At 39.0% G+C, this 26,397-nt stretch overlaps 1 protein-coding gene across 4 annotated transcripts in view; it reads right to left on the bottom strand.

Moving 5' to 3' along the window:
* The window catches only part of ect2 (epithelial cell transforming 2), a 63,534-nt gene extending 40,078 nt beyond the window's left edge, over nt 1-23,456 (bottom strand). For 2 of the 4 annotated variants that reach the window (XM_088077383.1, XM_042512844.2), the window contains exons 1-10: nt 23,093-23,456; nt 22,183-22,349; nt 17,177-17,256; nt 13,774-13,866; nt 10,163-10,345; nt 7,836-7,925; nt 6,570-6,677; nt 2,728-2,801; nt 902-1,032; nt 319-434 (exon numbers count right to left, since the gene is read on the bottom strand). In XM_088077383.1, the coding sequence (XP_087933509.1) occupies nt 319-434; nt 902-1,032; nt 2,728-2,801; nt 6,570-6,677; nt 7,836-7,925; nt 10,163-10,345; nt 13,774-13,866; nt 17,177-17,256; nt 22,183-22,315 (1,008 nt within the window). In that variant the 5' untranslated portion in view covers nt 22,316-22,349; nt 23,093-23,456. The remainder of the gene's footprint in view (nt 1-318; nt 435-901; nt 1,033-2,727; nt 2,802-6,569; nt 6,678-7,835; nt 7,926-10,162; nt 10,346-13,773; nt 13,867-17,176; nt 17,257-22,182; nt 22,350-23,092) is intronic. The other 2 variants (XM_088077384.1, XM_042512851.2) reach the window with 1 other exon arrangement.
* Between the last annotated feature and the right edge of the window lie 2,941 nt (nt 23,457-26,397).

The raw sequence follows: 26,397 nt of genomic DNA, 5'->3' as shown, positions 1-26,397 counted from the left end.
GGGAAATCTATTATTGATCCGTCTCTCTGACAGCACAGACAGAGAGAGGAAGAGGAGAGACAGTATCGATCAAGGTTTAATCTAAAAGAAATCCAGATCAGATGATCATTTGGCATTCTCTTTAGGAGGAAATAACTGAAAGGATTCATTATTTTTCCTCTGACACGCCTGTGTCTGCATCTTCCTGTTGCAAAACATGAGAGTATACTGATTATTCTGTTATGACAAGAATAATATCACATAGGTGTCAAACTTCTTTGTCTTTAGAAACTACACTGAAACAATCTCTATTTTTCCCATCCAAAAAAAAAGACCCACCTCCTGTTTGACCACAAAGAGTTTCTTGAAGGGAGAAAACGGCAGCTCCTTTACTGAGTTTTCCTCCACTACCATGTGTGTACATCGCTCATCTCCAACCTCAAGATAACTGCCACCTTAAATACAGAAAGACATAGATAATGATAAAATAACATATATGTATATATATCTATATCTATATATATATATATATATATATATATATATATATATATACATATAAAGAAGTAAATACAGAAACACCTATTAAAAATGTTTCAGCTTTACTTATTTAATTTAGCTGTCAATGTCTCAAATCAGAGCTGATCATTCATTAAATCCCCTTCACAAACAGCAATTGTCTGGTTATAGCTTAGCAAATGTACTGTGAGACTAAATTTCCAGTCTGCATGGGATTCTAGTAAGAGCATTACTCCATGGAGTTTTGTCATTTTTTACCTCCTTTCGTAAACCAAAAACACTAAAGTACAAGTGTACATTGCAAAGGTATACAGTGTAAATAGTGTGTGCCTGCCAGAAAGCCATAAAAATGAAACCTGCATCACAGATACTGTGACAGATGGCTGTGTGCTGCTGCACTGACCGTGTTTGAGTGTCCTCTCCTCCATGTTTGCCTTCTCTTCATCTGAGAAACCCAAAAAACTGAGGATGCAGTCCTGGAACGGAGGAACTTTAAACTCCATTCGAAACTCCTCTTCTCCTGCATGAAAGTGCCTGAACACATGAAGGTGGGAGACACAAAGAGACAATGACTATGACCATGTTTTCATTTCTGAAATTTGGTTTGTGTTGGAGGCCCTAAAGGATCAGTGTGTAGGATTTTGTGGTATCTAGTGGTAAAACTGCAAACTGCAACCAAGTAAAACTTCCTGTGTTATAAGCATGCGGCAGAAAAATGGTGGCCAACGAGAGAATGGCCCTACCTAGAGCCAGTGCTTGGTTTGTCTGTTCTGGGCTGCTTTGAAATAACATGGCAGACTCTGTGGATAGGACCTCCTTGATATGAAGATATAAATGGCTCATTTTAAAATAATGAAGAAGAAAAAAATGGCAACATATTATATACAATATCTGCCAATAGATGTTCCTAAGTCCCGCACACTGGACCTTAAAATGTCATTTTCTCATGCACAGAAATAAACCAGTGAATGTGAAAGGTCTAACAATCGACTAATAGAGTTACCTGAATATAGTTACTTCTGTTGCCGCCATATTTTAATAGAATTTGTGTGTAGATCAAGCATATACTATAAACATGCACCGAGACACTGTATATCACACTGGAGTAATTTTGGTCTTTTGTAATTGCTAGATGCAGATTTGATTTTATTAATTGTAATTTATCATTAAATAAACCAAAAAAAACCAAACAAACGACTTTGTAGTTGTCATCCTAAAGGGAGTAAAAATAGAAAGATTTGGAACAATAATACCAAAATAATAGAAATACCATACTGTACGTGTGTACAGTATGGTATTTATTTAGTGTCTGATTCAATCGAAGGTTAATTCCAAAGTTGTATTTTACAATAAATGTAAAATACTTTTAGGAGGAGTAACAAAACAGTACAAGCTCTTGCACAGCTGACAACCCTGTCCTGTAAATGTTTCAAAATAAAATGCATTGTATCAGCAAGTGATGGCATTCTGTCCACAGAGACACAGTCAGAGGGCTTTTGTTTTGAAAGGAAAGCAAGGAAATTGAGCTAAAACACACATCTTTGTATTTCCTCATCTCTGTGACAGAGAGACTTTAAACTATAATGTAAAGTGGTAAAGAGTCAATGTAATAATGAAAACACCATATTCACTGTCTATTCCTGCTGACAAACACATGCGTCACGCATAAAAAAACGGCGAGCCTCCATTCCTTCAGATGTGCTGTAGCTCACACACAGCTGAGACGCGCCTGACAAGCATTGCTCAGGCGGACAGTGTGCACGCTCTCATTTGATGACATGAGCGACGAAACAAAAAACAATACTATAATATAATAATATATATGTTATATTAAAGAAACTTTAGCCGGGTACAGAATCGAGCTTGCAGACAGAACACAAAGCAAAGACAACAGCTAAGTTTCATTTTGGCCTGTCATCAACGGGTGATATAATCTGCTGCCACGTGTCTTATTACCAGTGAAGGTAACGGTCAGCAGATGCTAGAAATGAGAAACTGCTACCTGAGCACCTGTCCACTGCTCTTTGCCAATGATAAAGAGAGATAAAAGAGTCAGAGCTTAGCTAATCACTGTATGTCATTGCCACCATGGACATCAGAATTTTTCACACCAGTGAGCCCAAATGACTCTTAACCTTATAAAAATTGTAGATGCAGAGAAAATCTGCCATAAAGAAGGGAGGCTTTGAATGGTACATACAGTAGGACTCAATCCTTCTTTCTACTTACACGTCATTTCTTCTCTCCCAGGCCTTGTGAATCCATGACGGAGTGAGAATAGGAGTCCCCATGCACACTGCCAGCTGAGAAATGAGGACACAATATGACATAGGAAAGAGGGAGGAGAAAAACCAAACACAAATGAGTTAATGTGCAACCAAGAGGAGAGGTAAGAGGGATACTTAATAACTTGGGATGTAATGAGACCAAAAATGCACGGGAACTCCAGGCATCGGAGTAACAGTCTTAACATGGAGAAATGGACCAGTAATGACAAGAGAGACCGGGTGTTATCACAATGGACTAGGCTTGGGCAGTATCATGGTATTACGGTATAGCAGGGTATTTAGAAATCCTGATGGTGTGATTTTAAATACCATCAAAAATATGGACCTTCATCTTTCTATTAATTTCATCCTAGAGTGGCTGTAATGAGGTTTTTATTGTGCATCACATGACCCTGCATGTCAGTGTGGTGCAATCATAGACTTTATATAAAGATGGACGACATGACCCCACCTACCTCTGCTATGCTTAAGTGAGGTTAAAATATCAGATATACAGGCGTTGCCATCTTGCAAGGGATTTTGCACAGTAGAGATATCCACGATGGGGGAGTTTATGCCAAAACACCCATCCGAGCGCATGGATTGGCTGCCACAGCTGTCAATCATGGAGGAAAATCTCCCATTTTTATAACTGAAAACTCATTAAAACCAAACTCATCATAAAAACAAATACTTAAATATTAATCAGGGTTATGAGAACTACCTTCAGTGTCAAAAACCGTCTTTGGTTAAAATGTATTTGGCGTGTACTTTGAGTTTTTAGTTTGACCTATGACCATTCACTAACACAGAGGGGCGGGCTTTATGACCTAAACTGCAGACAGACACCAGGGGGCTCAGCTTCCTGTTGCACCCATAGACTGTATATAAAGAAGGACAACATGACAGTTTCCCAATAGTATAACTTTTCAATCTTGATCGCCCCCTGGTTACTACTCAATTCTACAAAAAGGGGCTTTTCCGCCATGACGGACAGCTGTGTGTGCCTATCCATGCCCTCGTATTCAAAGGAGCTGCTTGCGATTGGCAGGACAGATATTTTGGCTTGAAACTCCCCCAGCTTGGAATATAACCACAGTCCGATGGCCACATCAAGCCATATTTTATTGTGATATTGCAAAATTAGATACACTGTTTCATTCCTAGTAACAACAAAAAGGCAGGTATGACATTTATCGACAAACAGTTTATTAAGACTTCCAAATACTTCCGTCAATGCTCACAGAACAATCTCCCCAGTCTGTTTTCATTACTCTTGTTCGCACTGTCACTCACAATCACAAGACAAATTCAACAAATACAAACAGTTTTCACTTCAGACGGAATACAGAAACAAGTACGAGGCTCGATTGGTTGAAACACTTCCCTTTTCTCCCTTTTTTGTTAGCACCACACTTTCAAATGGAAAGCAGCCTTGACTGCCTGTCACGCAGCCAACAAGTTCTTACTACATTTTGTCTTGTGCTAGAACAAAATACATCCTCCACAAGACTTTGAGGAGGAACAGGAGAGGTGGCGAGGTGAAAAATTGAAGGCAATAACAGAGAGGAGGGAGAGAGAAGAGAGAAAAAGGTTAAATAGAAAATCACTGGCAGAGATGATTGAAAGAAGTAAAGCATCAAGCATCTGTTAATCTGTGCAGAGGGGAGCCAGCTGAATGACGAGTGTCAATCTATTCATCTACCCTCCCATCTATCTCTGCGTATCCCTATGGAGCAGGTTGTGTATTGAAGTCAGTTTAAAAGGATTCAACTGGGACTCAAATCACCATTTTCTGACATTAGACCCAGAGGAAATTCAAGCTTGGCTGGGAGGGACTTCACACAAGTTCTCTCTCATTTTGTTTACTCATTCAGAGAGGGGAGAAGTGCTACAACAATTAAAGGAGTGGTGGTGTGCAATAAAAAGAGGAAAAAAAAACTGAAAACATCACCAGGGTTGTAGTCCTAACTTCTGGAACCCGACTAAGTCCTGCTTCCACATTATTTTGCTGTTTTTGATGGTTAAGTTTACTTTTCATTTTGACAACTTCACTTTGGTTTCACATTGTTCTCAGTTGTTTTAGTTCTAGTACATGTTTCTGTGTCAACACTGTTCTGATCTTGATGGATTGTTGAGATTTTGGTGCAGCACTGTCATTAGTCTGGTCCACCACTGATGAAGGAATACAGCCGGAACATGTTAGCAGAAAAACCAACACTTTCGTTGTTATTTTCTGTTCATTTTACCAATGTCCTCAACAAAAGCTGTTGTTGGCATTGTTAGCTGTCAAAGGAATTTTAAAAAAATGGAAGCTACTATATCATAATGTTTTACACATACACGTTGGAATAAATAAATGTTACCGACAAAAGAGACAGTTTTAGTTATACCACTATTTCGAAAGCGGTATTGGACTTAAAATATTGGAATTCAGCAGTTGTGCACATTAGAGCAAAGAGGAAAAAAGAACTCAAATGTTGGTGATTTAATTGGGGGTAGTTTAGTTTGCCCGACAGGCCAGCAACAATTTCATTACATCAATTATCTGAATGTTAATATAGTCTTTTGCCTAAAAATGTATTTTTTTCATTTCAATTCAAAAGTGCATTTTTAATTTATTAAAAACTAGGATGTACATCATAAATTGCCAAGTTTAAAAATAGGCGTACATATATATTGTTTTTCAGAACTACCTCTCCTGTACACAGCCATGTGTGATTTGGGGAAAACAAACATTGTGTGTTTTTACTACAAAGGTTGTTCCACAAGGTTCAACTTTTGGTCCTGTTAAGGTCACAGTTTTATTAATATTTTCATCAATATTACATCCTCTATATATTGTAATTTCCATCTTTATGTAGATGGTACAGTTCTGTATTGCTTTGCTAATATTTCACACTCAGACAATGAAATCCTACAACAAGCCTCTGACAATTGCAAGATGTCCCTTTTGATTTGACATTACTCTTGAATGCAAACAAGATATTTGCTATTCTATAAAGCCATACATAATGCAGACAATAGTTTGCATTTATTCTCCATATGATCGCAGTATTGAGGCTCTTGGAGTGTAAGTATCTCGGTATCCGGCTGCAAATAAAAGCTTCATTGACACAGCTGTCTGCAAGCGACAACAAAAAGTTGGACATTTGCACAGAAACAGAGCTAATTTTTGACGCCCCAGTAGAGAGCGAATAATTGAGGCCGTCTTCCTGTCTGTCTTGGATTACAGAGATGTGCCTCTGCACTCCTTAACTCCTAGATTTAGTGTATAAGCTCGCCCCAAGATTAATTACAGGCAAATGCTGAGCTATTCCTCATTGTCTCTTGTTTGAAAAGGTTTGGTGTCTCATACAGTATGATGTGATAGGCATTGGTTTCCATTTATAAAGCCCTAAATAGCAACACACCGTCATATATCATGGCTCCTGCTGTCCAGCGTGCAAGCAGGAGGTATGGGGAAAAGTGCCTATACTTATATGCTTCACACATGGTGAACATTTTACAACATACATCAAAATTGAATGCATTTGTTCCTACAGGTCAGTTTAAAACTATGATTACAAACTACTCCTCTCTTGATTATAACTGTTTATAACTGTTTCTTTGTTGTTGGTTTGTTTTTTTAATTAATTATTTTCTGTGTTTAATTAGTTAGTTTTAATTTTCCTCTCCACATCAAGGGAAATGAGGGCATAACAATATTACCTGCCCAAGTGCACAGTGGTATTAATGTCAGAGACACACAGAATGAAATTATTGCAAGATAAGTGTAAACAACAAAAGAAAGCATGTACAAACCCTGTATTTCTCTCCGTGAGTGGAGTAGGCAATGAGATGAGTAACCTTGGTGCTGAAGTCTTTCCGGATGGTCCCACCCATGTGATGAACCAGATTCACCAAGTTCTTCTGCATAAATATAAAAAGCACAAGCTTAGCACAAAGAGGGGGGAAACAGGAAGGTGGAATATGACCGCCATTTTGCTATGCCAGCGGCTGTTTTTTCTGTTGCTATTCATTTTTTTCCAGATAAATCAATTAATGTCTTTGCACTAATTAGACTATTTGATTTCCAAATACCTTGTAGATCAGGAATGGGTGGAAATGTGTTATGGTAACAGACCACAGTAATAAACAGAGACAACATTACTTGCACTGAGCTACTCTGTGACAACTGGCAGAAACGTGATGTTTTTTGAGGCTGATAGTGATATGGGTATTTAGTGGTTCTAAAAGAAACAACATTGGCCTATTGTAATTTTTTTGCATTAACAAATAACTTAATCTTAAAATGAAACTAATGCATACCAATATATCCGTAATAACCGGGCCATATATCACAATATAGTCATTGCTTTAGCTCTGGTTGACTGTAGCCAAACCATGTTTGGTCTTCCCCAACCCTCACCTGCGTCTCATATGGCTTGACTCTTGTACGGCTGTGCTGGTTAACAGACAGAGAGCTCGGCTCTACAACTCTAACTGAACCTGTTTTTGGAACTCATTTTCACTCCTATTGATGCAAACCCAATACTTCCTGCTGCTGCTGTTTTACATCATTACTACCAAATTGGTGGAAGCGGTGCCATTCCTTAACAAAAAGCGCATCTACACAACACAGAGTTGACATGTTTGGAAAAGTTTTGTCAGCCGAACAAATCTCCTTAAAACTCACATCTTTCTAAGCAGGAAGGTTGCACTTTGAAACCCAGATCAACATCAGATTTAGTGTTGTGTTCAGATACCTTTCATATGCGTTTAAACCTATAAAATATGAGAAAACTGGATTGATTTCTTTTGAAAACATGGCAAAAAAAGGCAAATTGCAAGAAATTAGGAAAAGGTGACAAGAAAATGACATGAAAATCAGTTTAAAAAAAAGAAGTATTGTTAACTTTTCAAAATCTAAATGATTATTATTTGTGTGTGCTTGTTTGTTGTTTTAGGCATTTATGTATACATTTATTTATTTAGCTAAATTTCTCAAATTGCTTAGGTCTCAAACAGTTATAAACAAAAAAAAAAGTACAAAGTTAAACATACATAATGTGACTTTAATATACTCACCATTTCCTCTTTGTTCCTGAAGCCAGTGAAACACAGTGACAGGCTAATCATTGTGGTGGAGTAGAGAGGACGGCATGAAAACTGTAGAGGCTGGGAAGGCAAAAAGCAAAAATCAGTGCAAGAAAAACATTCAATTAAGTACAAAATTACTAGGCTAGTAAGACCATACTGATAACATGAGCTCAACATTCTGTTTCACTCTGTATCAGGCTAGATTCGCTGCCGCCCAAAACACTTTCCAGAGATTTAATTCTAAACAGGGCCAATCATGAATCGGCATCACAGTTGCACAGCATATGCTGCCAATCAGTGACTGCATTGTTGTTGTTAATGACATAAAGTGTAGGCAGAACAGTAATGGCAGCTGCCATAACAACAAGCACAAACTTTACCATTATAGAAAACACATAACGTAGCAATGCAGTTTGTGCAGTAGAGGCTAGTGCTAACATCAGGATTGGCTGAAGGAGTTTGTGTTTGGGGCAGCAAAGAGTCCAGACTGATACAGAGAGTCAAAACGAATGTTATGCTTGGGTTAACAGGATGGTCTTACCAGGCAACAAAATTACATTTGAATGCTCTGAATGTCATTTCGTCCTTTCACAGTGTGATTCAATTGAAAACCACTTCAAATACTACAGCATCATTCAGCAATTTTTTTTCTGTTTTTTTTAGTACATTATTTTTATAACTATGACAACATAAATGAATCCACGATTTTGGCTTCCCTCGATTTTCAAAACAAGATAATTGAGATAAAACAATTATGTGCAGCATTATGAGTCCAACAATGTTGCTCCCATTTTGTCTTTTATTTTGTAAATCAAGCACACCCTTTTCTCATGCTCCAAACTCCAAACAGAAGTTTCAGTAAAACAGGTTGAAAACAAGAGAGCCACAGCACACTGCCTCTGTGGTTGTTCTGAAACTCGACATTTTGTTTCCAGACAGCATGTGCAAGGATAGAGAGCAAGAGCGGGGAGCTATAATACATCCATAGCGGGGAGAGCAGACGTGTGTGTGCAGGTGATGGTGACAGTGAGGCTGCAGTGAGAGGAGCAGAGAGTATGACGTGAAACGCAGCTGTGTGATGCGTCCACAGTTGAGGCTGTTTGTCAGAAAATAAATGCTACAACTCCTCAAGACTCGAGACACGTTCTCATGTCTAGCTCGCCAGCTGATGAGAAAGTGACAGAAGTTAGCCTCGAAGTTAACAAGCTAAGTTAGCTTTCCACTGGAAACAGTCAAGACTCCCTTAAGGTGGACTGTTAAGGTGGACCAGCTTTTCTCATTGAAGTGACACTCCCAGCTGCTTCTAAACAGATAAAGGAGAAATGTTAGTGAAGTTAGTGAAAGTCATTGATCCCAAAATTTATTTTGCTGTTATTGATACAGTAACTGTTATGTATTGTTAAATTATATTAGTTGGGTTACATTTTATTATTATGAGAATGTGACCAAACTACAGTAATGTGCAAGATGTGTTACAGTCATGGCTGCACCACAAAGCTTTCATTGTTTTTCAGTTCACTTGTATTTAAAGTTAAAGGGCATCCAGTGTAAAAAATAAACACCAGGGTTAAGGCTCAATAATTGCATGATCTTCTACAGGCAAGTGAGTAATCATGTCAAATAATCGTGATTTCAATAATCAAAATAATCGTGATTATTATTTTGCCATAATGAAGCAAAGCCCTAAAGTTAGTATGAATGGTGACTCCAGCACCTAATAGTTTCCAGGTCAGATTAATGGCTGACAGAGTTGAAAAAGTGCAAAATGCCCAAAGACCATTTCTCATTATCCAGAGACATACATCTTTATGATGATGCTCTACAATGCTGTCTGAACCTGCTTATGAGTGTGAGTGTGAGTGTGAGTGTGAGTGTGAGTGTGTGTGTACATCAGCTGACAAACGTGCAGAGCACTTTGTCTTGTTGATAGACGCCACAGTTGGGGAATATTGTTCATGTTCAACATTAGCATCCTATGTGAAGTCTCTTTCAGACCAACAGCACAGCAGGCAGAGGCAGCTCCTGTTCATCATCCTGTTCAAAGCCCTAATGGATTTTTTGCATCCTGCTTTTTTGAAATCACAGTTCATCCTGAACCTGTCCCTGGTGGGTTCTCACCATGTGAAACGGACATTTTTTTTTCGGAGCAAAAATTTCAAAGTGAAGTTGTTTGAATTTCACGTTGATACCGTTTGAGAGGCCATGCTATTATTTAATGTTTATGAACAAATCTAATTACTTCTTGATTATACAATGTCTGTAAATCTAGTCTGTGACAGAAACTATAATAAATATGTTGTTAATCCATAACTTACTTCCTCCTTTGCAGCACAGTGCAGCACAACAGGAGGCCCAATGATGCGGTTGTCACGTTTGTAGAGGTAGCTGTAGTCAGGAGAATCAAAGTCTGCGAGGACAAACACTGTCTCGTAATCAGTGTTATCTCCATCTCCAAACTCTTGGATGTTGTCTGTCATTATGCATGGGGTGCTGATGTCCTAAACAGGAATAATCACAAGACAGTAATGAAGCAGTGCATGACGATGTGACAAAGAAGATGCAACATTCAGAAGTGTACAATTAATCAGCAAATTACCAAAGAGTGTGAGGGAAAGGTTTGCTAGTGAGGCTGTTGGTATTTCTTGAATTTATTTATAATAAAGGTAAATTTTCTCTGTAGTGAGTAAAAACTGCAAAAAAAACAAACTGAAGGATAGTACTGGCATTATTTTTATTTTTTTTCTTACTGTCAACAAATCCAATAAAAAGGCCAAAACCAACAATGTTAGTCCCCTCTTCAATATTTTCCATCTTCCCTGTACACAGGCAAGACCGCTAAAATAGGCTATAGACTGCTTTCACATTGCCAGTAAAGCCATGTACACAGCTCTGCAACAGACGAATGAGGGTTTTTTTGTGTGTGACTCCTGTCAAAGGAGTATCTTGCAGTTACTGTCATCAAACAATAGGGGACAATATGTGTATTTCCAAATTACACACAACACACTGCAGCAGTAACTTCAATAATTATTTGTAAATATCATGCTAATTATCCTGATGCTGGAAAATGAATGGTGAAGATCTAATGGTAATTCCTTCAGGACAAGCTACCTGCAAGGAAAATTCTAAATATCGTAAAACAACAGATAGCACATTGCGATGAGGAGGCTACACACTGAGACAGACATTATGAAAGCATGGCTAGTAACATAGATTTTTTTGTCTAGCAGAATTTATAGCTCAATATGGCCTTTGTCCAAATTCAATATGGTATGAAAGCTTAATATTATTTCTATTTTTCTGTTGTTGCAGTAACAAGGCACTGTTAACCTGCGAGAAGAACAAAGACTTTTACCTGCAGCATGATCAAGCTTGGATTGCAGCTGGCAGGAAGTTTAAAGATCTTTTAACAAAAAAGCTTGTTCTAATAACAAATATTACAAGGCACAAAGTGCCTTTCAATGACAAACGATCAGAAAAAAAAAACTACTGCGTGGGACTTACTCAAAATGACTGCAACGTAATGAAGTAACAATTACTAACATGGCACATTTTTGTTTATCCAGATTCAAACAACCTCTGTGGCGCAGAGAAATATATTATTTATTCGGATTGGGAAAAGCAGATAGTTCTTGTTAGTAGGACAAGTTCATTGTTGGTTTTGGTATTTTCATAAATAGTCAAAGTAAGAAAAATATGAAATCACCAAACTTTGGTGGCCTTCAAAACAATTTTGAGGCTAAATATTTGCATCGATTTATACCGACCTTAGTGAAATGTAAGCCAGTAAGTAAAACTGCACCATAAACAGTCATGTAAAAACATGACTGACTGAAATGAAAAAGTTTGGTGCCACTAAGCTATTTTGAAAAGGATTTCAATAAAGATTTTCATGGTTACTTTGTGAAATATCGTCTTCCTATCAATGCACCAAGGTCAGTGGAGCTCTTAACACCACTGCAGACATCTCCAATCCATCAAGAAAAATAGGTGGAGAAAGGACTGCACTGCACAATCATTCACTCTTACACATACAGTCGACACAATCATATTCTCTCTCTCTCTCTCTCTCTCTCTCTCACTCTGTGCTATAGAGTAACCATGCTCAGTGCTGCATGAAAACAATCAATTCTGCCCTCTCAGATGAGAAAGCGCGTTACTCTGAATCAGAAGCGAATTGTTTGAATCAATGGCTTTGATAAAAGAACAAAAATTAAATCACAAACTAACTGTCAGGCTGCTTATGTGCAAAGCTGGCACTGCCTGTAAAACTGCCCATTAAACAAATTACCTGCGAAACATTTGTTCCATTAGGTAACACAGGACAAAGTGAAAAGGCATCAGCGAAATGTAACATCCAGAGTCAGAAATAAATTTGTTACAATGTTAGGAACACATTATTTCAAACACCAATATAAAAAGTTTTAACATTTTGGGAAATACACTTTGCTTTCTTTCTGGGGGTGAGATGAGCAGATCAATAGCAACAGCATACCCTCGCTGAGCATACCTGTTATGCTTCGCTAATACTAAACACATGAAGTAGGGGAAATAGCTAGCCTGGCAATCTTAAAATAAATATACCAGCTCACTAGTGAACATATTATGTCTTGTTTGTTTAATCTGTACATAAACAAAAATGCATCGGCATGTTCACAGTAGATGCAGAAGCGCCCTGATATGTCAACTGTCACGCAGCCACCCATCAACAGTTGCCTGGCCATTCACAGCAGTTGCGCATATCTCCATGCCGGTAAGCAATTCTACTCATCTAGTCTTCTCTTAAGTCTACAGCCATGCAAGGTCATGGCAGTAAGGTTTGATACTAGACACGATCCAGCAGTCAACTGAGATTGCTTCAAATCAAGCAGCCGTTATTTTTCTGTTAAGTGTAATTCTGGGTACGTTGTGGCCCCCTGAATTTGATGCGGAGTGAGCGCCATAGACTTTCACGCTACTCTTTGGTACAGGGAGCAGCAGACATGCAGGCTGTAGCACAGAGAGCGAGAGCTTTGCACTGTATGGATCTGAGACAACATTATCTTCTGTCCTCTGCTCAGAAGTGGTGAATTTATAGCGCACAGCAACTTAACACAACACAGTCTCTGGCTTTTGTTTGATTTCTCGTGTTGTGAGGGCATTTAGTTTGTTTACTTTATTTGCTTGAATGATTACTTGAATGCTGCTGTCACACAGAACATCCCTGTGAACCAGTTAAAAGTTTAAAACTTTAGTTTGAAAACAAAACAACAAACTGTCAAATATTCATATTGAACAGCCATATCTCGTTTGACTGGAATAATCCTGTGTTTGGCACGGCCAGTGCAGTGACCAAAACCTCACAAACCATAGTCCTGGCAAGACAGACAAATTGTTGCTACAAGAACCACACCCTGACTCTAGCTCAGTAAAGACATTAGCTTGTTTTCAATCTTCTCATCTCACTCTCAGAGAAAGGTTAAATTATACATTTCCAAAAACGCTAAACCCTTAAATAGGAGAGGTCACTCAGAAATCAAAGCTTTAGGAGTATTGTTGTTGATAACAGTTCAAGATCTGTCTAATGAAATCTTTTGTGTGCAGAGACATTTTCATGTGACTGCTTCCAACTTAAACACCTTTGAATTTCCCATTTTCAAATGCCAGAGCGCTAAACAGAAAGTCTTTTTAAATGACTTATATATTACTCAGGCTAAAAACTTGCGTTGACATCTGAGTGCAAATCTCCGTTAGAGAGCGATCCACATGTCAGGTATTACATCAGTTATATTTAAATATTCACCCACAAATCAATTCACCATCAGTGAGTTGGCCATGCACAGCGATTGAGTGAGTATCCAGTGTGACTTAAGACTCATGCAGCACTTCCCCCAGTACCCATCAAAGTGTCAGACAGTCACACACAGAAGCAGACACTGTACTGTACCATATTGACTATAGATTTTATCATCATTTTCTCTTCGGCACCCGCCTCGCCTTCTCTTATCTTTACCACCGGTACCTCCATTACTCTGACGGCCTGTAAAAATCAACCAGCAGGAAGTGGATGTCAAACACCGGCATTTAAAGGGAGGAGAGCAGAAGAAGTAGAAAAAAGGGGACGGACAGAAGGCTGAGAGAGAGTGAAGAAAGAGTAAAAGAGATAGCAGGGGACAAATTCATACAAATTAACCCTACATGAGGACAAAGAGAGGATGGCCAGGTTTAGGGATTCAGGAAGGAGGAGGTGGGGAGGAGATAGGGCGGGGTCTGTGTCCTTGCAAAGTCTGAAGACAGTGACTTCAAACAAATATCAAGCTTCACAGGGGGTAGGCTGGGGAGGAGAAGGAATTTCTGTTTAAAATTAATATAAAAAGTTCAAAGCCCTCGGGAGGGAGGAGGAGAGGAGAAAAAGACGAGGGCAGAAAGGGAAGGGGACGTGAAGAAATGGTGGGGGGGCGTCTTTTTCCTGTGGGTTGCATGAGAGATGGCGGCGGGCGGTCAGGCAGGCAATCGGGAGAGCTCTGATGGAGCTGTCGGCAGATGTCTTTGGATGTGGCTGCGCTGCAGATTGGCAGGGAGAAACAGATGATTTAAGCAGGAAGCCTTCAGAAGTGACAGGGCTCAGGAGACCTGGGAAGGAAGTCATTCTCGCAGCACTTAGTCTGCCGCCACGCCTCCAAATCACCTTCACATGGCGCTACTCAAAGACACAAAACTATGCTTCTTACTGGAGCACACGCAAACGCGCACTGATAGACACATAAATATCCCCATTAAAAAGTGTACACATTTTGACAGGATGTCATAAGCTGTATGTTTCAACAGCCTGATACAGGTGCATTTTTTTAATTAAATATAATATCAACCGGGGTTATTTTGGTTCTGTAGTGACATCCCATCCTATCTCGCAATGTTTTAGTCAGCTCACATGGTAAAAAAGCAGAAAGGGAATTGTATGGATTTTTAATTTGGATTGTACTGCCACTCATCATGTGAAGAGCTAAAAATAAAAGTTGACAATAGTTTATCAGGATCGGGTCAGAATCTTTGGTCAACATAAAACCAATCTTCCTAGATCTGTGCAACGATTTATGTCAGTTGAGGAGGAGATATCTCTTGTTAGAACAAGTGAAGCCAGAAGAGTGGAATATAGGTTGAAAAAGGTTTGCAAATTATTGCATTCTGTTTTGATTTACAATTTACACAGCTACACATTTTTGGATTTGAGGTTGTTTATCACATTGTAGAAGATAAAGGTCCCTAAATTGCCTTTTCACTGAGACTTTAATACATTGAGAAGTGAATTTTCCAAATATTATCTGACTAAGTGATCATTTTTAAGACCTATTCAAACCAGTTTGTACACCAAGGCAAGAAAAGGTCACCAAATGTAAATATGTAAATGGCACATTGAAATGCAATGTAAAATCAATGCATTTCATTTGTTATTTGTGCATTTGAAAATTGGCTTCTACTTTTATGTGAGCTCACAGTGCTGAGATAGAAATACTATACAAATACTGAACATAATATTACAAAACAGTGTATCAACATGGCCACCATAAAAAGAAATACTAGGATTTCTTCTTTGCCCCCTCCAGCTAGTCCTATGACTTATTGTGCTCCATAAAAATACTACTGTTTGAAGAAGAAAACTAAGCTGCACCTTGGTCTCACTTGGCCTTGCGGACTTAAACAACAGAGGGACCATCACTCCCAGGGCAGCAATAGTTTCCACACCAAGGCCAAATTTGGGACAGAAAATTACTCAAAAGCAACGCGACTCTTCAACCTAAGCTGTGTTCTGAATCACCAGCATAGAGAAATACAGACAGTGTGGTTGCCCACCTTAAACAGAGCCAGATGTCAGATCCTCACTTCCACCAGTTAAAATGACTGCTGACTGAAGCTTATATTATCTGTCATTAGTTGAGTAACTTGTAAACAGACCAAAATGAAAGTTGTTTAAGTTCTCTCTGTAACCCGTGTTTGTGCTCAGCCAAAGATTCCTTTGAAAGGGAAGCAGCTCCAATCTGTAGCGCCACTGTACAATCGTGAGTAGTGATGAGGATCGTTATTTTTCATTAATATTGACACCAATATTGAGACACCTTAATGATCCGAGTCTTTATCTGTACCATAATTTATATATGCTAACTAGCTCTTATCCTGCCAATTTGGATTTAAATGATGCGACTAAACTCGAGATGTAATGGTATGTCCTAGTAGCCCCAGGACTAGGTAGCAGTTTCGATAAGCTTAAACATTATTGATTTTGGGGTTTTGAAAGAAGTGGAATCACATCCTCAATAGAACCAGGTTTTGATCCCCATCCTTAATCATGACTACACTAAGTATTTTTGTGGTTCCAACAAGTCCAGTTGAATTAAATGTCTTCACTTTAGCAAACTAAAGAATAGCAGGAGAGGAGTCACATTCTCTCAGTTCAACCGGAAGCAATCAGCAGTAAACACACATGTGCATAGCACTGGTGGGCAGATTTCTCAGCACCAAATATAGCACTAGCAAAGAAACGAGTGGTCAAGGTGAGTTGTCATGCTGCACAGATTGTAAAAATAAACTGATAAGCAGAGAGTGATCAACCCACAATCTAGAGAAACATCGCGCAGAAGCTTGCAAAACATAAGCAGCATCAACCATGATGCAATATGAACCTAGTTGGTAACAATACACGGGAAAATGCAAGTGAATAACAGCTGTAAAGGAAGAGCTGCACACCAGGATCAGATAATCATATTTGCCAAAATGCTGAAATTGTCTTGCAACAGAAATAATAAAACAATGAACTATATTGAATTTGTATACATTTTTAAATGTTAAATTATCTGTAAACCAACCACTATAGCACTACATAAAACATAAATTACTTTCAATGTTTTAATGTTTCACACATCTGTGCTGATACATTTGTGAGGCAGAAATGATTGCTACCCATGGTGACAGCAAGATACACTGTAACATCATAAACATGCAATCTATGTCTGTGGTGCTGAAAATGCCAGACCAGAAAAGTTCCCCACATAATTATACATCCTGTTTTATCACAATTATCCATATCTCATTAGTCTTACTCAACATCCATGAGGGACTTTTGTATCCCATTTCATGCTTATTCAGATGCATTACCCACCTGAGAAAACAGCTGGGGGAAATGTTCATTATTTACAGTTTTAACCAGAAGCATCATTATCGTCCTTCAAAACGGAGTTTCTATGTCCTACTTATCAAACAGAGAACAGCAATGGTGTTGACAAGCACACATCGTGGAAGCCTGCCACCGTAATAGAAGCCAACGGACCTTCAGGATTAATAGAGGAATGAAATACCTGCAGTGCTTTGACCAGCGCTCCATTTCTGCCCGCCTCTCCCACAAGAACCACCCTTGTCTCCAGTTTTGGCAGCATATCTGAAAGGGATGAGGAGAGAGACAGAGTGAACAAGGAGGAAAAGGGAAAGGAGAACGAGAAAGACACACACAATAAGCTGGGAAGGAGACAGATTGACGAGTGCTTTGTCTTTAGAAGGTGATGTAAGTTTTTCCTCATGTTGACTGACAGCTAAGGTTTACAGCCAGAGAACTTACATCACTGATTAAGAGGGAAGAGAAAAGGGCTGCAAAGAATTTGGGTTGAGGATGATTAATCTTCAAGTAGTATATTAAGGCAACATATGTTCTCTGTAGTGGAACATAAGAACTCATAGTAACTCAAAAATGACAACATGGGTTCTCACTCTATTTAAATCCAGTTTGGACCCAAATTAATTTGTAAATGTAGAAAGAAAGAAAGAAAGAAAGAAAGAAAGAAAAAAAACCCTAAAATTAATCCTTAAAGGGAAAATTTCCTACCTTTTATGTGTGTTCGAGAAAAATGTAGTTGATTGGAGTATACGTTTCTCAGTGTGTGCTATACTGACAGAGAAAGCTGATGGTTTCCTATTACAGATTTGCGCAAAATTTAAACAATATTTTTGAAATATCATCTCATCTCAATTAAATATAATTGAGATGTCTGCGTTTCCACTGGGTGATGTTATGTGACTTTTCTCACAATAACATTCCAAGAAGCATGCTGATGGATGTTTAACATTAGAAGCTTTATTTCAATTGCAGCCACCACACTAGCCGTCATTATTTCCTGTTGATGGCGACGTAGGTGTGTTATGGAGTGATAATGGAAAGACAAGCCAATATACATGGGAGCAGCCACTTATGAGGGATTTCTGGGAGGTGAGAGTCCACGATTTCACAGAGGAATCAAGGATTCAAAACTTCTGGATGACATAAATAGACACAGGAAGAACTACAGGTGGGATTTTACCACCGGGCAGCCAGGAGGTTTGCTCTAGATGCCACTCATGCACTTTTAACATTTTAAGGCCCTGACACATCAAGTCAGCCATTGGTCAACGTTTGGCTGTCGGTAAGCGTCTCTTTCGCTCTCTCTTTCGCAGAAACTTTACCTTATGGATTGTTATATGGTTCACTGGTGCACAGAAAATATGTTTTGTTCTTTCTGCATTAGATTGTGGTCTTGATAGGAATGTCCCAATCTAGTCTCAAACATCTGTATTGGAGCCAATCAAGGCATTATTTGACTGATCTAGATTGGGAAATCGTAGCCTTTTAGAGCAATCTGATCCTTTGTTTTAAGTCAGCTGTCACACAGGTGTTTTATTTTTATGCACAGCAACTCGGAGCACAACCTTCTTCAATACACCTCCACTCAGCTGTCTCTCTCTACTTTGTTAAGGTCCATGTGTGTAAGAAATGTGACTGAGCCCCACCTGCCACAAAGCTCCATAAATCATACACAAAAATGCAGTTTGAGACTATTTATTTATGTTACTGACAGCAGTCTCAGGTTTTGCCTTTTGCAGCATTCCTGCTCTGAGCCAACATAGCTTATGTATCAATGAAGCATAATGCACCCCAAAAAATGCAAAGACGACAAAAATAAACACTCAACAGAAGACTACAGATCATTCAGGTAAGTCAGACACAGACTGCACCGAAGCAGCAAACTGGAGAATAAAGGACAGATACTCCCTTGAGAAAGGCCAGAAAGATTCAAGGGAGGGTTCATCATTTTATACTTGATTTTGTGAAATAAAGGAATAACAACAATAAATTGTCTAATGCATCTCAGAGCTATTCATTTAATCATATTGTCGAGCACAGGTTATACGTTGGCTTGATTTTAATAACTTTAAAGATGCTTGGTTTGTGCAGCTGTATTACCTTAAAAAAAAGAAGTATCAGCTCAGGACTCTGCAGATGCTCAATATTAAATGACTCGGATTGTGGGCAAAAAAACATGATCGGGACATCCCTAGTTGTTGATGTTATAACTGGCTTACTAATGTCGAGACGGTCTTCCCATTTACCTTTCTGAATGACAATTACAGATGACCCCTGTCTGCAGGAATGGAGAGTTAATTCCTCTCACGCAGGTACACTTGCGTGCTGGTTGGCCTTTTTCTACAGTCTTTGCAGCGTGTACATGTGCAACTTTTTAGCCCAGACACAGGCAACGCGAAGCCATAAAGCAGTCGGCTTTCGTTGCCACTAGCTCTTTGATGTCAGTTCATGTGTAAGCCTTTAGAGTTTTTTAATGTTTCCTCAAATATTTACCATTTACATTTACAAATATGTATCAGTCCACAATTTGCTTGAAGTACTCTTCACGTCAACATATTAGATCCACAACTGAGTACTTTTTAAGAACAAAATACATCATTTTTAAAGCTGGTTCACCTGTTTGACCCAATATTTTGCCTTTGAAAACAGTGATGAAGAACACCATGAGCAAATGCAAGGAGTTGAGCTTTCATTCAAAAAAAATTATGCCTGGTGTGTTAACTGCATGCCAAATTAATCAAAGCACACAAGGCCAAATTGCCTCCTAAGTTACTATATGGCTGGTGGCTGATGAGCAATGCAGCATTTAAAAGGTTATTTTTTTTAAACAGAGTGTGGCATGGTGCTCATATAAAACACACTGTGACTACATAATATCATTTACAGCAAACCTCACAGAGAACAATGAGGGCAAAACAGCATCACTATAATATTTGAACGGAATATTCTCTAGTCTGACTTAGTTCACAGCACACAGACATTGAATCTGTAAGCAAGTTAGCATGTTGGTCACTACCAGACCAGGTTGTAACCAACCTACCAGCATTATCTTCACTTCACCTGGTTAGCTGACTTTTTCAGTTCTGATAACAGTCACTTGATTGCCCTGCTGTTATGACAGACAAGGCAGGCCGGCAGCTCTTTCTAAACAATAACAAAAGGCATAACACATCAATCACTATCATTGACTTTCTCTGTTATACGGCAGCTGATCTTGTCATCTGTTCTGAAAGTAAGGAGCACCTGAATCTCATTGTTTCCCAGTTTGCAAACAATTACAGCCACAATTCTTCTAACCGCAATGGATACACCTGCTTTTTAAATTTCCCGCGGTGGGTCACACACATAAACACGCCGTCAAAGCGTTACATCCGTGCCACCCATGGTCACGTCTTCCCAATGTTATGTTTTACATAGACCTTCTCGTTTCAGCGCTGTTACTACCTCAGTTCCCAACTCAGAGACAAGACCACTCAGTTCCCCCTTTTAGTGAAAAAAACAGCAAGGCAGCATAACAGCATGATATTCCTGGCTTTTAAAGGCAGTGTAAATGCGGCTAATGCGTTCTTCAAGACCAAAAAAAAAAACATAAACACAAGTAAGAAATGTGCAATACAATGGTAACCAGAGTGAATGTTCTAACTGTGAATGTGCTCAGCTTTTCCCTGCTTTCTTCTTCTACAGTGTCCTCCCTGTGTATTGCTGTCAATTAGTCGACAGTGTCCATGAGTGTCCAAGAGCAAAGGCAACTCCCACACAGTTGTGAGAGCAGCATGAGTATGTACACACTGATTGTTCACAACAGTGTGCACACACCCACACTCGTCGCCACATAGCCAATGCTGGAGCTAGAAGATAACAGGCCTGCAATAATTATTGCATTCAGGTTCTAATGTTCAGCTTCTGTTTAAACTGTCTCAGAGAGGTGTTGATTCAACTTTGTGGTCATTGTAGATTGCATTTATGGTATCGTCTGTAATACAGAGAGGTGTTTCTAATATTTTGTCCACATCATTATATATCAAAGAGGATTCTCAGCTTCATGCAATACAACTCAAAAGCACCTAAAACTAACTACTGCTTCTCCAAATTCCAAAATAACTTAGAAGTTAAAAACTATTTGAGGCTTCTACTAGAACATGTCTTACATGCTTTTAATGTTTAGAAAACACAGTTTTCTGATATTGTGTATTTCGTGTCTTCACCCAAGTTGAAAATTTTCAACCTGAGCGAGAATCTGAGTGACCCTGTGTTGTGATAGAAATTCTCCTGACATTACTGAGATCCAGTAACAAAGGACAATCAATGTTGCTGTCTGTGGACACACAGAGCTACACTCAGCATCAGTACTGTACAGAGACAGAATAAATAAGGACCTGAAGGGCTCGGAGATCAGTGAGCAAAGCTATAACGTAACATGGTACGCTCTGAAAATACACCTGTGTCTTGTGTAGGCTAATTTTTGTTGAGCTGATTTTTTGCAAAATGCTGTGAGTAATTTAAGTTGGTTATTTATTGTGGAAAGTAAATAACAAAGGGCGTGTAATCTGCTGCCATGAAAATCTGATAAATAATAGAGTGTGCATCTTGGTTCACTCTACTTTAGGGCACTCAGCCTGAGTGTTTAGATCCAGCCTCCTGTTGTATTTTAATGAAAACCAAGATAGCCATTAGCTGCCTCTCCTAGCCAATGCAAACACAACCAAAGCTGTTAAGGGCAACTTTTCCTGAGCTGATAAATGCTCAAAAAATACTCCAGCAACCATGTGCTTGTGAGTAACGCAATGCAAAAATTTTGATCATGTTTGGTATGAACACAGCATAACACTACTGTTGCATTAATTTCTACCTTTATGTAGTATTGTTGTGACATTTGGGACCTGGGCTTGTATTGTACTGCCCACACTAATTTTATCTTAGCTGCCAATTTATTAGGTATACTGAGTGTCAGTGTAGGCAGGAAAGTACAATCAAGTAATAGTTTACTGTGTGGATGACTTTTTGCCAATTTTACTGCTGTTTCTCAATAGCATTTCTTTGAATCTATAACATTGCTGTTTTTGTTTGACACATATAGAAAAATCCAGATTTTTACACACTCTGACATATCATCTCCATTGCCAATAAAGGTAAATGGGTATATAGAAGAAAGAGGAGGAACAAAAAAAAAATAGGTAACCCATGCAGACTGACCTTCCCCGTCTTCACACGCCATGCCCAGAAATACATGGTCCTTTGTGGTTTCAGCGATCCTCGAATCATAGACCGAAGAATCCACCAGCAGACTCCGGGCTGTCCCTAAAGTCACTATGCTGCTGTCAGCCATGGCAGCAACTTAAGGAGGCACCAAACTGTCTAAACTATCAAAAGTTACAGGGAATGAACAGAGAAGGACACAGAGGGAGAACACGGCAAGGCAGAGAGGAGAGGGAAAGTGCAGCAACAAGGAAGAAAAGGAGAAGGGTGACAACTGTCAAACTAAAGGCAAGAAACACAACTTGAGCATGATTTCAAACACAAACACTGCATAAGTTAGACAATTCAACTGGAGAGAAAGCAACATATTTGTAAACTTTGATAGCTTTTGTAAAACTTATACTGAAACTTTTCACGTTTGGTCGTTAACATAACAGCAGCCATCCTACAGCATCAAGCAACTTGTCATTGCATTAAAGTTATGTATGTACAGTAAATCTCAGTGCTGCCAAAAACACGAATTGTGGCTAACACACAGAGCATGGCATCTATGTATAAATGCAAAACAAACAACGAACAGGCAACAAATTAAATACATGAAACAGGTGAAGGGTTTATGGATAGCAAATATATTTACCGTCACTATTCTATTTCTGGTGTTTCAGACAGATGTAATATAATAGGCAAAATGACTTGATATATAAGGCCAAGCGAAGAAACTACTTTAGGGTTACCCTTTATCCAACTTCATGTTTTAGCTAAACAGGTTAACATTTGCTGCTTTCACCACGACACCAAATTCCCTTTGCTTTACGTCACCAGAGACTAGCTAAGCTAACGTCAAGTGCTTAGTATGTTGCGTTTTCAACAGCACGATGAAAAATAAGATCAAGTAAACCAAACTTACCGACTGTTCTAGTGGCTGGTAACTTAAATTAAAAAACGATAAAAGGGAACGGGCGAAGTTAAACTTGCGGCCGAGCTAGTCAATTTCAATTAACTCTCTAGCTTACTTAGCTAGCTACCTAGCTAGTAAGTCAACAATACATGAAGAACTCCTGAGAATTCCTCTTCGGTCCTACAAACTCAGAAATTCTGTAACATCTCTCCGTCAAATGTCAGGTCCGTCGTCAAAACATGTTGTCCTTCTGCGTAACAATAATCCAAACTATCGAAATGTGGCCGCTTTACAACGTTGACAGCGAACTATTTCATAGTAGCCCCGAGAAGGTGCCTGTCTGCTGTTCGAGCTCAATTCAAAAAGCAAGGCAAACAACAGTGCCACGCGCTGATTGGGCAAGAGCGACGGAAGGCCAGTGGTTTCCGTTCAGCGAGGCCGCTGATTGGTCCGTTCATTCAAATCACAATGCGCACTGCTGCCAGCTTCGGGTACTGTCGGAAATATTTCCGAGACGAAACGAAGAGAGATGATGATAATAATAATAACAACTTTATTTATATAGCACCTTTAAGAACAGAGTTTACAAAGTGCTTTGACAAGCCATGCAAAGCCGTAGTGAGAGGAGTCATGCATACGCAACATGACAAAAGAGATCCAAAAAGTAATACTGAACTAAAGCCAGACAAACGAGAGACAATCACAAAACAGAAGTAACAACAGCAACGCAGCCTAGTATGAATAAATGCTGTTTGAAGAGTATTTGCAGTAAAACACAGAATTAATAGTACTTGTAATAGACTTAAAAAGATGATGTCTTGATGTCTTGAAATGTAATGTTCAACCGAATGGCCATGCCATTAATCTTTTTATTGCTGCTTTTTTAATGTGTTCTTTATTTTGCAACTTTAAAAAAAATATCTATCTGTGCTTTGTTTTGCACAAAACAATAAAAGCTACATTTACCTTGAGTAAAAAATCCAATAATAATGTATTCCTTGGCTACAGCACCAAATAGTTGTTTTGCATTTATTTAGCTAATTTTAATTTTTGGTGCTACTGTTGTTATCGAAATGATTCACCAGGGGATTTGTTGTGTCTCAAGTGCATTGTAATGCCTGCATTATAGGCTATGCTCTTCTCTCCTACTGTTTCTAAAATAATGGGATGATATGTGTTTGATTTCATTTTAACTATGATTATTGAATCACATTCCTCAAAATGTGTTACAGAATCAGTTTAGTCTTTGTGTAATAGCTGAAATATCTTTCTTGCTGTTACTAAAACAACACACCCTGCTCTATTTGTGCAGGTGACTATAACCCCTGTACGCTAACCCTATCAGTAATAAAATATGTGTGAGATCCTTGGATTTCAACTCTCAGTCTGAAGGGGAGGTGAAGAGCACATTTCCACTGAGTTTGTATGAAAGATTAAAACATGGTTTCTAAAAGGCCCAGAGCTCTGGGAACTGGCTTCTGTTTCCACAGCGCAGTGAAACAAAAGTGAGTTCAGCAAACAGGCAGGTGATGAATTCCTCTCAGGCAGACTGTAACCCCTCTGCTTTAGGTTAGGCACATACACATACACACACTAACAAGGCCTATCATTGTATTTTTACACTTGCAATACACAGTCCAACTTTTTCTTTTTTGATTTATATCATTGAATGTTTATTTGGTTTTGGTTTAACATCATCCAATGTCACAAATAACAGCATTATCTTCTTAGCTAGTTAACAGTGCCTGTCCTGTTCCGGTATCACAGTTGTCTTTCCAAAATTTTGTTAAAGCTGGAGTGTGGAACTTTTATCTCCCCCCTCTGGCAGTGAGAGCAATTACAGAAATACTGCCATCACATGCTCTGCAACTGTTTGCTCTGACCTACCAAATTTAAGCCTTAAAGCATTGGATACAGTTGTGACAAAAATTTGAAAATATATAAACAGCTCTGGGGGGAAAAAAGAGACCACTATAAAATTATAATTTTCTCTGGTTTCGCTATTTAGAGGCTAAAAACATGGTGCAAGTGACATTTTTCAAAACAACTTGGCACATCAGAGTTTTAGGACCCTTGGATTACTTCAGACAAGTAGGATGGAGATATTTTGTGGTTTTATTATGTTTTTTTTTTTTTGTGAACCTCCAGCAGTGATTTGCTGACCATAAAACTTCACCTGACTTTCCATCAGCATGAGGGTGAGTAGATAATGACTGAATTTTCATTTTTGGGTAAGCTATCCCTTTAACCTGCCCTCTACATTAGGATCCTTTTGGCCTTATTCAGACTTAAGATGTTCTGGCTCACACTATGACTGCAAAGCAGAGAAAAGTCCATATAGCAGCATTGCTTCAGGAAACTCTGAACAGACCATGATGGTGCTTTATGATGAGTGAGGACTGGTGTGACAGTGGGAATGTGAAGTGCTGTCCTGTTCCTGCTGTGGATCATCGCTACACACTTTTTCCTCAGATGAGAAGAGTGCTTATTGATACCAGGTGAAACAAGAGCTTATCTTTTCATAGCAGCAAAATTCTTCCCAGACACCTTTTGTATGATAACATGGTTCAACTTTAGGTGTAATGAGCTTCTGATGTCTCAGAAATTCATTAAAGCCTCTGGGAACCCAAATCACATTCTTAAAGTGTGATTTGGGTGCCTACATCCATTATAAAAAGCATCAAAAAAGGATCAGACATTATCCATAATCCAAAATATTGTCATTTTAGTTTGTTTTTTTTTAAAGTTTTGTGAAGTTGAATTTTGGATATTAGGTGATTATGGATCAAATCAGCCCAAATCAACCCAAAATCAGCTGTAATTTGATACTAAATTAACATAACAAACTGAAATCCCTCAACGCTCCTTTCAGTAGGGTGCACTCAGAAACATTCACTCTGATTGCACTCTGGCACAAACTGAAGCATTGGTAAATTTGGAGCGCTGTTGGAATGTACCATTTGGTTATTCAAGGCAGTGCACTCTGGGAGTGTCAGAATGCACTCTGACTGAGGAGAAGGAGCAGCAAAGCGCTGAACAGAGTGAATGTGTAATGAATGTAACCCTTCGGTAATTCATGAAGAAACAGAACGCTCTGTGGCTTTGATCAGAAGTTCTCTCATGTTAGTGCAGAGCGTCAGATTGGATTGAGGAGCGCAGCCAGAGTCAGAGGGCTGGAACAGATAGGGCTGTACCACGCCAACTCTGCTTTGCTCCATGGCTGTCGTCGTGGAGACAGGAGGGAGTTGAAATAGGTGGGTGCCAAGGTGGTGTCAATCAAAAACATGATTTGCCACGCCCACACAGTCTGGAGA

This window comes from Plectropomus leopardus, chromosome 5 (assembly GCF_026936395.1).
Source record: "Plectropomus leopardus strain MGB_pleo_1.0 chromosome 5, ASM2693639v1, whole genome shotgun sequence".
NCBI classification, from domain to species: Eukaryota; Metazoa; Chordata; class Actinopteri; order Perciformes; family Serranidae; genus Plectropomus; species Plectropomus leopardus.
Note: the sequence above shows the minus strand (reverse complement) of the source record. Positions and strands in the feature narration are given on the sequence as shown.